The 16096-nt window shown below is 44.4% G+C and overlaps 1 protein-coding gene across 11 annotated transcripts in view; it reads right to left on the bottom strand.

Annotated features, from left to right (window-relative positions):
- LPP (LIM domain containing preferred translocation partner in lipoma) overlaps window positions 1–16096 on the bottom strand; it is a 331679-nt gene that overhangs the window by 202029 nt on the left and 113554 nt on the right. For all 11 annotated transcript variants that reach the window (XM_051782312.1, XM_051782316.1, XM_051782313.1 and 8 more), the window contains one exon: window positions 13340–13541. In XM_051782312.1, the coding sequence (XP_051638272.1) occupies window positions 13340–13532 (193 nt within the window). In that variant the 5' untranslated portion in view covers window positions 13533–13541. The remainder of the gene's footprint in view (window positions 1–13339; window positions 13542–16096) is intronic.

Genomic DNA, 16096 nt, shown 5'->3' with positions numbered 1-16096 from the left:
GATTCAGCAATTTCTTGTTTATTAAGTCCAACTGTGACTGTAGGGAAATAGCTCAGCTGTGGTCACACATCACATCTCTTATCTTGGATTAGCTGCTAAATTTAAAGTATTTTCTGTCTATCCAATAAGAGCAATTTACCAACACAGAGAAACGGCTTAAATATCGTGAGTTTTCAGGCTCTGCCAAACCAACCCTTCAGCAGCTAAGTCTAAAAGACTCTTGACCCTAGTGAGGGAAGTGAACAGTTGAACAAAACGTAGAGATCTGGGAGCTAGAGATCCACCAGCCCAACCCCCTCCTGCTGCTGAAAGGTCACCTCTCCCTCCTGAGGGCACATGTCCCTTTAAACACACAGGCTGAGCACCTGAAGCACCAAGAGGAGTTGGTCAAGTATGCTCGTGTTTCAAACACAACTGACTTTTCAGGCATAGGGAAGGGTTACAGTCTCAAACTCTGCAGGATCTCTGTTGGCATGGATGGGATAACAAGGAAAACCCAGTTATGAATTTAATCCAAATCTAAGGCACTGAATGGACTAAGCAGAAGATGAGGAATACACTGCAAGACTTCATGCATTACCTGGTATGACTGTATGGTCTCCTGTTCATGCTGATACCAGAGGAGATGCAGGCCAGCTGTGATTTTACCCAGCTACACTTCCTTCAAATATTGCCTGTTGTCTTTATAAATTCATTTTTATGTAAGATGGCTGTGTCAGACCTGAGCTCCCAGTGCAATTTTCCTTCTATACTTGCAGAATTAATTCAGTCCACCAGGTTCTTCTTCTCCTTTGGCACCACACAAAGAATTACAAATGGTTCTATTTGTGTTCAGCTGGTACAAAAGTGATTTCAAAAGTGTAACAGGAAGGAGGAAAGGACCCAATTACAAAAGCAAGATCTGTGAGATAATCTTGGTTCCAGGACAGTGAGCAGTGGCAATAAGGAACATCTCATCTGTCAGTTGGGGTCATTTGATGAGAAAGTTATCGAGAGGAAAGGTGGCAACTCGAAATGCCAGTTACAACTTTCCAGATTCAAACTGTGATTCAGCCTCTTCTGTCCCCTGTGCCATCATGACTAACATGACAGGAAGGTTGGAATTCGTTACAGGAATGCAGTTTTCAAGAAGGAGCCCAATTGTACTGCAGATTAACAACCAATCGGTAGTTTTGCAGAAGTTGTTCTGGCTGGGGGGCTGCCAGGCTGTGCTGAGGAAGTGCATGGTGTTGACTTCCCAAACTGAGTCACTGTTGTAAGCCTTAGGGTGATATTTATAGAGTTGGGGGAAAATTTCCAGGAAACATCACTTACTGGTACTCACAAAAATAGCAAGGAAAGTCTTCAATTACTAAACTTTAAAGGAAGAAGGTCTTTTTTCTTTATGACATGACAGCAAAGCAGCAGCCTCTATGATTTGCTTGGAAGAAGTTAAAATTAATATTGTTCCTTATCTTACTTTTCCCTGATAGTAGTAGATGTTACTCCTAAGGTATTAATTCTGTGCAGCTGCAAGTTTGAGCTTTTTCTCCTCTCTTCTACAGATTATTTATGGGATAAGATGCTGAAGTCAGCCTTGTCTCCAAAAACTTTAGCAAGACTTGAGTGAATTCAGGTACCAACAACAGCTCAACCATCACAGCCCAGCAATTAGCCTGAACCCTTTATCCAACTGTTCAGAATCCAGTTTGGGTGAATGGCTGTAGCCTTCATTAAATCGCATGAATCTGAAGGTAAACCTGTTAGTCAAACTTCATAGTCAAACTATCCCCTGCAGAGTTTGTTGATCCCTCTGCACAATCTAGACATGCCCTGGTATCACAAAGCAGACAGAAGCAGAGGAAGGGCACCTGAATCAGACATTTACAAGTGCCTGTTCCCCTTCACACATGCAACAGTGCCCTTATGTCTCCTCAGAGTCAGGGACTAAGTCAGGCTTTCAGAAACATTTTCTCCCAGCAATATTTTTAAGGATGCAACCACAAATCTTGCGAGTCTCAGCCATCTTAGAGTCATGTACCTTTCCATTCAACACACATAGATTTATGCTCTTGCTTAGTGAGGGGGGACAGACCATGCCAGACCATGCCCTTCCCCTAAGCAGCCAGCATATCCCCTGGTAGGAAGTAGAGTAGCTGACCACAGAAGTGCAACCTTCTGGATAAAAAATAATCTTTTAAAAGTATAAGATCCAAGCACACAACCTTGTCCCCACCCTGTACACAAACTGCAAATGCCTGGATTTATTACCATGACTTCCAGACTGTCCCCACAACCACCCTCCTCTCTGAGACCTGGGGACGACACTGGCCAAATAGTCATTGAGAAGGCCTCAAAGATGTTCCCCTATAAGTCTTATACAAACCAGTAGCTTGAAAGAGGACAAAACCCAGGATAATGACAAAAAGGCTGCTGGTAGGAACTCGACCAGTACCTGCTCTGTTTGACCTCTCAGCTGGGCACTCCCAGCACGGCTGCTGGGAGGGCACATCAGGTCCAGCTCTCTGCCAAGCTGTCAATCAGCACAGCACACAGTCTGGGACACTCATGGGACGTGACACCCCGTGCAATGCAACGGAGACCCAACAAGTTTGTTTTGTACATGCCACTGCGGCGTCGGCAGATACAGCAACGTGCTTTGGCTCGTACTGACATGGGAAGCATTCAAAGCACTCGTGCAGAGATAAGAGGCTCCCCTCATCTCCTGCCTGAGACACACTGACCTCCCCTCCCTCCCTTCTCCTTGGCATTGTTAAAAATACAAAAATCTGTCACTTATTTTTTTTTAAATGTCTCTGTTTCAGAGGGTTCTCCCCCTTTTTTCTGAGACCAATTAAAAATAAAAGTTTACCAGGAAGACAACAAGGAAAAAAAAAACAACTGTCTGATACCATTGGATCCAGCCTGTAAGGATCTCACACATAAAAGAATTATGTCCCTGAGCACTTTCCAACAGACTTTCAGAAAATTTCATCTTTCTACTTCCCTGGCTGGATAGTCTGTTTGAGTAATTTTCTCTTTCTCCTGGGGCTGGTTGCTAAGAGACACGCTATTACTTCTCCTTCTCTTATGACCCGATTACTGTGATCAGCAAAGACAGCGTGCAGACAACAGCCTGACACAGCTCATACAAGAACATCGGGCTCGTTACAAAATGATGGACTGTATTAACACTCCACAGCCCCTTTGCTCGCCGTGGCCTTTGCAGAGACTCCAGGCACAACTGGGGGCTTTTACTTCCCTGGCTTCTGAAGTGCACGTTCAAACATTTTAAATCACAGGACTGGGAAAGGAAAAGAATGGACTTTTACCTCCTGTGCTTCACTGTCTGCCAGTCAGAGCGGTGTTAATGGATCCTCACTGAGCAACCCTCCTTTTCTTACCCTTCCCAAGAAGTGGCCCAGGAACTATGATTATTCCTTTCCATTCTCTTGAAAAAAAACTTTGCATATACACAGCACAGTTTGGGTTAGAACATTCCCTTGAAGGGTTTGACAGCACATTGTAAAGCTGATCATAACACCTCAGGGGCTGAGAGATGATCCGGTCCTGCAAAGAGCTAAGATGGATTGCTCCGGATAAGGAAAGCAGCTGAAAATAGTTCCAACTGTAGGTGCACAGTGATCCCAAGGAAGGCACTGGGATGCCCAACAGGCTCCCAGTTCATGTAGAAACAGTCACAGCCTGGCACTGACCCTGCTAAAAAGCCATAGGGGATGGGGGCAGTGGAGCACAGATTGGGATTTTGCACTGAGGGATATGTGGGGCAAAAAGTTAAGGTAAGTTGGTTACATTGATGTTATTACAAAAGAACAGGTCTGCTCAGGTTTGGGCCACCAACCTCAGAGACCATCAGTTCCACTTAGTAAGAATTTAACTCTCATCACATTCATTTTTTATAACATAAATTTCAAACGTATATAATTTCTACTATTAAACCTACTCTTGAAAGATTGTGTTTCCCTGCACGGTTTTAGTACCATTTTCCTACTCTTGAGAGTTCCCTCTCCTCCCACCAGCTTGCTCAGGACAGCTTCTGAGGCAGGACCCCTGACACCACAGGTATTGCAGAATATCTGGAAAAGCCAATTACTAAATCTTTCCAAGTGGACCTTGTAAGAGAGGTGGCCCAGATGCACAGGTCCCTTTCTCATCTCCATGCCATTTCCCATAAATTCAATTCTTGGTAAAACAAATGCTAGTTTTCATGCCAGCCCCATTTCTACCAACCAGCCCTTCACGCCAGGCTTGGCTTTAGGGTTTGGGTCATGTCTAGACTAAACCAAAACCTTACCTTAGTCTTTGCCATCACAGGAATTAAGAGTTGGAAAAGACCTGTGAGTCTGTAGTGCTTCACAGCTCTTCAAATAGTTTGGGTAAATCCCCAATGACACCCCTAGGACATGCCTGAGCTTTCTTCCATGGCTGTGACTTTAGAGCGTGTGTGCTAGTTAAAGAAGAAGGCAGGAGGGAAATTTTTAGATAGTGGTGTCTGGTTATTAGGAACTAGAGCAGAGCCCTGCTCATCTCTGGCAAAATCACCCTCCTGGGCCAAGCAGAGCCACAGGACTCTCAGTCCTGCTCACAGACCCTCAACTCCTGTGCCAAGTCCATCTCAACATGCTTTGCTTAGCAACAAGCATTTCGGGCCTTGTATATTTAGCCCAAATTGTAATTGTGTAGTGTTCACTGCCAGAAATGCCTGCTCTTTGGCCACAAGTACAGCTTCTGTGGCTTCAAGAGTTGCTCATTCATTCTTCTAACCTTTTATTAGACCAACCTGTAATATAACCCAATAGACATTTACTGGTCGCTCTGACTTAGCAGGATTCAGTCTGGCAAAGTAAAAAAGCTTTAGGCAGAGAAAAGGATAAACATAAGTATAATCCTCTACTATAACAGTTAAGCTTTCAGAGTGTAGAAGAGTTGCATTGTGTGAGCAAGGGCAAAAAAAATAAAAAATATTACTCGATTGTTAACTGTCGTATAACAATTGTTATTATTTAACAGACTAGCATCTGGAGGATGTTAAAATTTCAGATTAAAATAAAAGGGACAAGTGTTGCCTGCTTGAATTCATGCTATTTCTGCATTAGCAATGCTCTCTTGCTTTGATTGGGCACCATAGCCCTTTAAAACTATATACAGGACAAACATTATCTTTTTAAAAGTAGGTTTGATATGGTCGATGACAGTTGTTTGCAATTCAAGTTACAAAGAGACAGTTCCTTTCCATTCCAGGGTATGTCATAAATGTCTTTTCTTTCTTTTTTTCCCTTTCCTTTTTTGCCCTTTTTCTTTATTCTGTCCAAAGTATTTCTTTATTCTACCCAAAGTGGTTCACAGAACAGGCCACTGCTAAGATGAATCATTATTCAATGTTTTAAATAACGAAGCGGAAAAATTAAATATAGTATCTTAGAAGAACAGACAGACAGGAGGAAAAGAAAATGAGAAAAAAACAGGCATGGTAGAAAAAAATTAAAAATCTACCTGCTGACGAGTGCAATGTTTGTTTTATGATACCAAATAACTGAGAAAATACAAGCTCACTCATCAGAATGAAACCCAAGGCTAGGCACTACTTCAAGTAATTCACGAATAAGAGGCAATGTGTTCCAGAGCCTGTGAAAATTTAGTATTTGTAATTCTAACAAAACACAGTCAGAATACTTAATAAAACCTGGTGGCTTGACTTGACATTTTGTGAACTACAGATAAGTACACTGGTTCAATAACAGTTTTTATGCACCTGTTTTATGCTGCAGTTTTTCCCAGTGCCTTCTTCTGAGGTGGTATTTCAAAAAAAGAAAATGCTCATCCTGACAGCAAAGCCAAGACGCAGACCTACAAATTTGTCTCTGGCAAAAAAAAAAGCAGATGACTGCTATCAAAACAAAAGGCCCCACACAGAGCCAGTTTATTTACACTGGTGAGAATCACAGGTCCTGCTACTGGTCACTGTTCTGTGGACAACTGGGCAAAACTCCATGTCTCCATAACTCATAAGCTATCGAGTGGAGGGATGCTGCCCAAGCACAAAGGCATCGGCTTGGTCTCACGCCTCTTCAACACAGCTCAGCTTGCTTTGGGCAGTTTAAATCCACTATTATACAAATGAGAACCACCACTCATTTCCAACTGGTTTCACTTGGTTCCTAACCAACGGGAAAGAGGATGTCATTAGAGAGAAATCAATGGAGACTTCCGAAAGGCTGCTCCAAACTGGTTCACAGCTACTTCTTAATGAGGGACTCCCGCCTTCCTGCTTGTTCTGCAGTGTTTGGGGGCTTTGTTTGTGCTTTAAATGCTCTTGTGTAGAAGGTAGCAAACCCATGACAAAGAGTCCTAGAGCTTCAAGTTCATTTTCACCAGCTATATTTTGAAAGAGCCTGTGGATGATGCAGTTCTGACACTAATGAATAAAGTATTGCTTCATCTGCTGCATTTCATTCAGTCCAAGAAACACAGGGAAGAACGAGGGCAAGGATTCAGAAAGACTTTAAAAGTTTATAACATACACGTTAAAAAAGCTTTTTCTAAAAAACAAGAACTAACATGGGGGCTGTGCTCAGGCTCGGTCAGGATGATTTGCAACAGTAAGGTTACCTCTTTATTCAAACTACATTTTTCAACTCTGCTTTTTTTCAAGCTCAGTGCTGCGAGGGATGGGACTGTAGCATCCACTGCAATGATGGGACCAGGAAAGTGTTAGAGCACTTCTCAGGCAGGACAATTTTTCTTGTCCCACCACTGAGATACTGTCTCCGCCCTGAAGCATCAATGATTTTTTCAGCTGCTGGCAGAGGTGAGGAACAAGGCAGGGACCAGCAGATCCCACTGGAAATACTCTGGTGCTCACAGGACTCAATTCAGCATCAAACTGACAGAGTAACAACATATTCCCATGCCTCATCTGGGCTGCAGCAGTGATCCACAACACATGCAGGACAGCCAGCTTCTGCTTCTGCCAGAATAAAAGACTCAATTGCATTACCTCATGTTAATGCACACACAAACCAGCACTGGAATGGCCAAGACATCTCACTATGCCCGCACTCCAGCCCCTTCCAACAACTAGCACAGCACTGTAGAAGCTCATGATATACACCAAGGAGTAGGTACATCACCCCCTCTGCCTCTCAACCAACATAACCCCTCCACTAGCAAGAATTTCTCTTGCTATGGGTTATGGGCCCAGCACAGACAACCAGAAAAAAAAACAGAACAAAAAAACCAAAAAACAACACAAACCCCACAGAATCTTTCAAGTCAGCCTCAATTTATTCTTTCAGGGCTCTCAATGCAAATAATGAAGAGACTCTGGAGCTGGTTAGCTTCTATGAACTGTCAAAGATTGCAGAGATGGGAACAGCAAAGCTACAACAGAGTGTCTAGTCCAATAAATCCATACCCAAGCTTCAAAAATTAAGGCAGAGCTACTGATAGCAGCTGCTGTAAACAAAACCCACTATGTCTATCTGCCTATAAAAAAATACAATAACAAAACAATAAACAGCCTGACAGTTCATGCTCCCAGTCCCCTACAGACATAGCAGAACATAATTTGCTAGTGCTCAAAAGCTTCTACACACATGAAGAGGAGGAGAGCATGGAGAGTCAAGCCCTGGGAAACCTGGATCAGCTGGGTTCAAGCTTACACACTGGTGTCAACGACATAACCTTATCCTGGAGCTCATCCTGCTGTTGTGCCTTGTCTCATGAGTCACTTGCCTAGTCCACCAACCAAGGTAAATGGAAGGAGATGGTTTAAAAAAAAGGTAATTAAAATTTCAAAGACCTTCACATGAGACCTGTTGTTCACCATATCTGAAAGGCACCCAAGGAAAGGAAGGAGAAGGGAAGAGCTTGCTTTGAGTTTCATCCCTTCATTTAGTTTCCACTATTAAATCCATAATAACTGTTTCTGCACCAAAGTGGCAACTACAAGGAAAGACATCAGCACTGAATTTAGAACCCAACTGCATAAACCAAAGTGGTTAATTTTGTAAAGAATGTCCTGGGAGCCTCAGAGGGAGACAGAGAAGCACATCCAAGCATGAGGCAGCCCCACAAACCAAGTGACTGCCCTGTGAGGGATGCTGGCTGCACATCCCTTTCTGGTTAGGGTTGGCACTGCAGCATTTCAGTGTCTGTCTCAGGCAGCTTCAGAAACATGCATGGTCCGATTCATATGACAGAAGACATTGCAAGAATATGAGGAATTTGGGTTTTTTGGGAGTGGAGATGATCATCTTTGCAGGAGCAGGAGATCTCTTGGCAGCCAAGCAACCATCTGGTACTTCCCATTAGGCAAGGATGGACTTGTTCCCTTCCCTATCACCATGAAATCATCTTTCAAGTGACTGCACACAGTGGCAGAAGAGTGCATTCAACCCACAGGGAGGTGTGCTAGTGCTCAGAAATATTGGACTGGGAAGCCCAACCCTGCAATCCAGTTGAGATTCCCCAGCTCACCACTGTGCTCCACCTGTATCAGCATAGTGTCATTTTTCTGGCACTTGCAGAGCTTTATTTGGAGGGGAGGGGGAAAGGCAAGAGGAAAACAGCTTTTATGGTTACCAAAACAAGCTCAAGCCAGAAGGATCCAAACCAAAAGGCATATCACACCGCAAAGCTTGCTACTCACTGCGCTCAAGCCATCCAGTGGCCATGACTGGTTTTTCTGAGGACCTCAAGACTGACAGCAGATTTTTACACATTTTTGAAGCCCCTGCTTCTGGCCTCATAACCCCTGGCACCGTCCCAGCACATCCCAACAGCCCTGCCTCAGCAGCACTTGTTTGGGAGCAGCTGCCAGCTCTCCTCCCCATGCCATGGAGTGCACAATCCCACACCAGCACCACCCGCCCCATGGCAGTGGGCACAGAGCCAGCGGATCAGCCATCGCCAACCTCACTCCACACCAGATGCCTCCTTAGTCTGCCCTGAGGGTGAGGCCCCATTTTCTGGAACTAGGAAAAAGAGGAGAAAAGGGAATTTGCTTCATCTGCAAGCTATAAATCCTTTCCATCTTCCTGAGCCCAGCATAGATGGGAACAGCTGTGTGGCAGCGCTTCTGTAAGGCTCCAGCTCTGTTGAAGATGCTGAAATACCAATTTAAGTCTAAAAGCTGGAGAGCAGGAGAGAAGTAAGTGGTAGGGAAAGGAGGAAGGACAACCACAGAATCACAGAAAGGTCTGGGTTGGAAAGGACCTTGAAAGATTATCCAATTCAACTTCCCTGCCATCAGCTGAGATATCTTTCACTAGATCAGGTTGTTCAAAGTCCTGTCCAACCTGACCTTGAGGACTTTCAATGATGGGGCATCCAATGCTTTCAAAGGAAACAAAATAAATATGAACTCCTTGGAAAAAGGCATTACTTTGCTTAAGAGATTTTTTGGTCTGTGAGTACAGAGGACAAACCCTGCTACGCACAGAGCTGGACAGGGTCTGCTGAGGAGCAGAGGGAGGAGACATAAAACACCAAACACATGAGCATGGAAAAAGAAACCAAATATATAAGAAGTGGACTGTCAGGACCCATAGCTTGATGCTGCCTCATCCATCTCAGGACTCATCTTCTCCAAGCACAAAGAGAAGATGCTCTCAATCTTCAAACTACATCTAGCTCCACCCAAGGACCACCTTGACCCTGGTTAAACTCTTTTAGAGCTCCTGCTTCCATGTCTGGACATCTAATTTTGATTTCCAGCCTAACTCATCAGCAGCTACACTTCCTCCCAATGTTCATCTTGTAGATAAACATCTTCCCCAAGCTCAAACAGCTCTCCTCTCTCTGTGGGGTAAATACAGAATTGTGTAAGATGACGAGCACCTGCACTTCCCAGAAGCTTTGGTGCTCACGCCTCCCAGGATCAGGCAAGGTTAATCCCCTGCAAACCATCACAGTGGGGAATGGAAGCATTAAATCCTCCAGAAACCCAGCCCAGACCACAGCACATGAAGTCTGGTCTGGTGTTTGTAGGACCTATAAAAACACAGCTGTGCCCGCCTTTTCAGCTCTCTGCATGGCAGAGACCTGTGCAGAATGTTAGGCAGAGCTGGTCTTACTGATGATGATGATAATGATGATTATCATTATTATTTCTACCACTACTGCAGTCATACCCAGGGGCCCCCAAAACAGATCTCTGCAATAGAAAGAAATGGTCTCTGCTTTGATGAGTGGATAAATATAGTCTGAAACAAGTTGCAGCAACTCAGCACGGCAAACAGTAAGGAGGGGGCTGGCAGCACCAGCAAAATTGCTCACTTCACTGGTCTAAACCACACACACATTGAGTGCTTCAAATTACATTAAAACGCTGCTGGTTTATAAACTGTTGGCTGTTGTGATTTCACTTTTTTCAGTCATGTAACCATTTCTAACTTCCTTTAAAGTTCCATTAAGTAGCTTTTAATCAGCACCTTCTGGTTGATTTTTGTGCAGGTGTCAGGAAAAGAAAAATAAAATCAAAGTCAAGGTGAGATCAAGGAAATGCTTTGGTGGGAGGGAGAGGGGGGTACGGTCACTCCCCCTACATGTGCACACAGTACCTGCTCCATTGTCACTCCAGTGTCTTTTCCCTGTGCTTTCAATATGATCAAGAAATAAAATCACAAATGTGATCAGCCAGACAGACCCTCCATATGCAAGCAACACACCTACAAAATAATAATAAAGAAACACAAGGCCAGAGGATGCATAATCTTGAATGTTAAAAGCAACAGACTGAAGAAATTACCAGGAACAAAATTCACCAGCCTCCCAGAGAGATTCCAGATACTATTCCAGCTGCCAAAGGCTGCAGGGAACCAATTCCAGCAACACTGCTGGGGCAGGCAATGCTGTGACGTGCACAGTGACCCTCTGCCCCATCACAGCCCTTCCCCTGAGCGGCGCCGCTGCTCCCACTCATCTCCGGCAGAAGGAAGCAGGTAAACCCCATGTTCCTCCAGCAAAGCAGCTCTGGCAGGGTAGGAGGGATGAAAACACACCAGGGTGTGAGGGAATCCTGGAGCTCTCCCACCTACAGACTCACAGCCAACCAGATGGGAAAGACCCGTGACCAACAGAGAACAAATTTAGGCAAAATGACTCACAGTGCCCCTGTACGCAGGGAACCAACGGGGCACGGAGCTGTCTCCCAGGATGAATTATTGCTGCAAAAGCAGGGAGGTCACTGAAAAAACAATTAGGAAGCCTGGAGAAGGGAGCCATAGAAAGTGAATGAAGTACATTGGGCTAAATATTTCTCACTGCTCTGCTCTCGCCTGCCAGATCCCAGAAGCCTCATGTTCTCAGGGTTATATATGGCTGGGTAATGGCTTTGCACGGGCTGCTGACAGCGACCAGCAGCATGTCACCTTTTGAAAGTGGATTAGCTTAAGCTGCAGGCACGCTGTCACATCACTAAGCCTGTCTCTGACCAGGTCCTGGCCAACCCTTAGCTCTTCCAGGCCTGTCAGATAATGACAGGATCCCCAAATGCCCAGCATCAGACAAGGCAAGGGACTGGCACTGATGAAGTCCCCCTATGAGTTCCTGATTGTCTCTCAGCTTCCAACAGACCCGGTGATGCCTGACTGTTTGTGGGACCAGACACTCAGGGTTGCATCAGAAATGTTTGTGTGTCTTGTCTCCCCTTCTCAGCCTACAGTGCCTGCTGTGCTCTTTGGGAAAGCCTCCTTCCCCAAATGCCAAGAAACACAGAATTTTTAGAGGGTGATAATGTTCCTGAGTCACATATAATCAGACCCACAATCACTAAAGCACTGACAAGACATACTGACTTTTTTCACCCAAAAATAAGTGATTGATCGAGAACAGTTTTCCTAGGAAAAAAGAGAGTTATTTTCCATTATTATTTTTAATTTCAAGAGAGTCAGAAAAATAAGAATTTCCACTTGACTTGAAGGTGACATTTTCACTGCATTTCAGAAGTGGATTATTTTTTACTTTTAAAATTCCAAATGTCTTTCTCTTCCTATTTCTCGCTAAGTTTTGTTACTGAAGGCAGCAGAACAGGTGCATAAGACTTCGCTTTTCCCCCTCCAACACATTTTCTTTTTTTGTTCTGAATTCTCTGAAATTAGAGTGGCAGAGGAAAAAAACCAAAACACTCAGACTTTTCCAACTTTCCTACAAGCTATCCTTCACTTCACAAAATCACTCAAGTGCAAGACTTAATGTGCTCCTTTGTTTTTATTTCTCCTTCCCATTCTTCTGTAGTCTTCCTGAAAATGCATACAACTTACAAAAGATAGAGCAGTAAGAGGAAAAAATATACAGATGATATTTAACTTATTGTACTCAATACAAAAGAGGAAAACGTGACAATGGAACAAAGCAGAGCATCCAAAACCATATAAAAAAGCTGTTTGGGCAATTTTCTTTAATACAACTGAGCTTTTCTTTTGAGGGAGGGTTGCAGAGGAGGAGGGGAAGAGTGTTCCACCCATTTCTAACCATAGTAAATCACCACAAACAGAAAAGTCATGCCTTGCCAAGACAGCTACCACTCTTTCCTAAAATCCTTGGCTTTCTCCTTGTTTCTGCTGCAGTAAGGTTCCATCACACACTTTCCAGTGTCAGCCAGGGGCATCCAGGGTGCTCCAACTGGCAGGTTTCCAGTTGAAAACCCCAGAGGCGCTTCCAACCATGCACTCCTGATGCTGGGAACTCCCTCCCCCCAGGTGTCCACAAGCCAGGAACCCAAATCCCACGCTTGCTGCTCAATCACATGAAGAAAGGAGGACTTTTACAGCAGAAGGTAGAAGAAGGCCAACACACAGTGACTGGCAGGCATTTGCTTTGCAAACATAACAGTTTCAGAGGCTAATATCCTTTGAATTATTTCATATTCAAGAGTGTTCCATAGTAGAGGGAAAAGAATAAAACAATCCAGCCAGAAGAGGAAGCACTTTCAAATTCATTCTGCCAAACTTAGGCCCTACAATCCCCAATTATACCCATATTCCCATAGATCAATACTGAAAAGGGTTGTTCGAGCCCAAGCTCCTTGAATCATCACATGCCAGCAGAGACTAACAAGCTTCCTTTCAAAAGTATCAGCCTTGGACATGGGAGATCTGCTTCCAATTAAAACCAAGAAACACCTGTCCCCATGTCCTCCCCCAGCCCTACACCTCTCAGAAGGGTAGGCAGCCAGAGCAAGGGTAGGAGATACCTTCACATTCTTCTTGATATGAATGATCTGAAACAGGGAGGCTCCCACAAACTCACCAACAAAGACCAAGTCAGGAACAGCCTGTGTTAGCAGCCAGTTTATCTGAATTAGTTGTGGTTCCTTCCTAAAAAAATAAATACTCACCATCACCTCCCGGTTGCTTGTATGGGTTGTACTTTGGTTTGGGGGCAACAACAGGTGCAAATTTCTTTGGAGTCTGCTGGGTGGACACTGAGATGCTGGGAGTCCCAAAGGTGTGCGTGGTCTCCATCCTTGCAGTAACATGACCAACAGGCTCATTGGTACTCTTGGGTGGCAGCCAGGACGGGTGGGACATGGTTCAGATCTGAGAGGAGAGGCAAAAAGTCACATGGGCATTAGGAATTTAGGCTGGGGAAACAACAGTTGGATTCCTACTATTCTGCTGGTTTATGAAATCAAACCTACAAAACCCTTTAATATGTTTAACTGGTGCATGCTTCACTTTAGACAATATTGCTCCTAATGTATAGGACTTTAGATACAAACTTGTCTTTCTTTTCCCAGCAGGTCAGAGTTGCTGATTAGCTTATTGCTGGTGCCTACAAAAAGCATTGCTTTTTTCCTCTTCAAACCAGAGCAGAGATAGGTTGATACCCTGAAGCAGCCCATCAATCCCACCACCCGTTCAGCACAGTAGTGATGTATTTGCCTTTCCCTATTAGGCTTTTGTGAGTACATTAAAGTACAACAGTGTAGGTGCTCTGGGGACAAGTCTAGTCACAGAGAGGTAGACACTTCCAAAATACACTTTTAGCACTTTTTTACATGTCATTTAGGACCCCATGCCCCAGTGATTTTCATTCAGACTTTTAAGAAAAAGGATTTCAAAAGCAGCTAATCATTCGTGATGCCTCCATTTCTGAATGCCCAGTTTAAGACATTTTAAAAGCATATCAATTTTGAAAAAATGCCAGAATCCCACAACTGCTGACAACCAGGCTCCTTTTAGACATCTTGACTTGTGTAACAAAAAACAGAGGCAGCCCAAATCATTACTTATTTATGAAAATCTTGGCTTTGGCCTCTTAAAAGCCTACATCACTTTTGAGAACTGGACTCAGATGCTACTGAAAATGTTGCCCATAAAAATCCTGTTCATTGCAATAAACAAGTGCTTTTCACCACACACAAACCATACTTGCTGGGTAGCAACGACAGTCCTACCGTACCATCAGATGATCCTATGGAGCTGGATTTGAGAAGTGTTGGAGAAATGAAGACCCCATACAGACAAAAGCTAATGCTAATTTTGGAGCTCTTGAGTACTTTGTCACTTTTGCCCACACACTGCTTTGCTGTCAGAACTCCTCAAGGCCACCAAAGCCAGCAGGCAGCTGTGACCCAAACAGGAAAGATTTGTTTTGCTCATGGAAACAGATCAGTGCAAGAGATAGCACCAAACCATGGGAGACATGAGCAGACTGCCATGGCAGAAAGGCACTTCCACCTGGGAACAACAGGACAAAGCAGAGGAGCTGCTGGATTCACACAGAGGTGGTCTCTAACTGCAGCAGTAAATGCAATCTGCTGGGGCTGAGCTGCAAGAGAGTTGTAGCTCTGCTGGGCATGCCACCAAGGACTGTACCAGTGTGAACGGTTACCCGAGGGCAGGGTGGGAAATAGAAAGGGGGAAGATGAAAGGTGGCCTTTTGGCAGGTGCAGACCCCCTCAGAGGGACCACTCCCAGCCTATCTGGGCATATCCCTAGTGCCTCACAGCTAAGACTTCCATGCACACATAGTTCTCCAAGAAACAAGCAACACAGCTCTTTAACCAGCCCCCAGGATTACAAAGACCATTTAGGCAGGCAGAAGACATACCTGATATCATATTTAAGTCTGCCCTAGAGAAAACAAAGCAGAAAGGACACTGTTTCCCTTTTTTATTTCCTAATTTGGGCTCACACATCACTAGAAATGTCAAGACTAAGCTCTCAGGAATTAGGAGCAGAGGTATTTTGCCCGCTTATCGTGGCTGCATCCTACAAGCTTCATGGTGGAACAAATTCCATTGAGTCCTTTTATCAAAACAGTAAATGAAGACTCTGGGGTATAAACTAAAGAACGTATTCCTGTGGGTTCCTGTATGGATAACCATGTCCTAGCAATTTGTTATTGGCAATGCTGAGTCAGTCAGAGGAAAGGATCAAGGTCTCCACATGGTAGTGGAGAAACAGAACTTCCAGTTAACAGCAATGACTGTTTAAACTTATGGATATACACAAGTGCTTATTCCAGCACGATAAATTTACTTCAGGTAACAGGTTTCCCACTTCAGGAGTAATTTCTACTTTGAGTCCCAATGTCTGACCCAACACCAGAAAGTAGACAATTTATAGTCATCTTCCACCTCCATCACTCCTTGCACGAGAGAGAAACTGTCAAGTGCCAAACACTAGTCCCAACAGTTTTGTCTCTTCCTGGCCATGCAGTCTGACTGTTTGACATGCAGACAGTAGTTTGACAATTTCTAATACTAGAAAGTGAGCCAGCTGCACTAGGAATCCAGTACCAGTGAAAAAAAGACACAGGTTGGCTAGAAATGAGGCAGACAGGAGCATGGCAGGGGCAGCCTGGAGATGGACAAGTATCCAAGGCTGAGCTGCAAGGATGAGACTTTCCTCCTCTGTCTGCCTATCATCCAAATCTATGGTAAGACTGCAGAGCATCATTCTGAAAGCAAGAAGTGAAAGGCAGATCCTCCCCACAGGGCTGGGGAGCAAACCAGCCATGACAGGTGGAGGCTGAGGGCACAGGAACCACGGTCCCTCTGCCTGGTACTTCCCATTAACAACACCAACCCTGAAAATGACTGTCACTCCATCAGTAACATTCACCTACACTGATGCTTCCTCCTCCC

The sequence above is a fragment of the Manacus candei genome, unplaced genomic scaffold (genome assembly GCF_025592945.1).
Source record: "Manacus candei isolate 608988 ecotype Guabito, Panama unplaced genomic scaffold, ASM2559294v1 h1tg000015l, whole genome shotgun sequence".
In the NCBI taxonomy this organism is placed as follows: domain Eukaryota; kingdom Metazoa; phylum Chordata; class Aves; order Passeriformes; family Pipridae; genus Manacus; species Manacus candei.
Note: the sequence above shows the minus strand (reverse complement) of the source record. Positions and strands in the feature narration are given on the sequence as shown.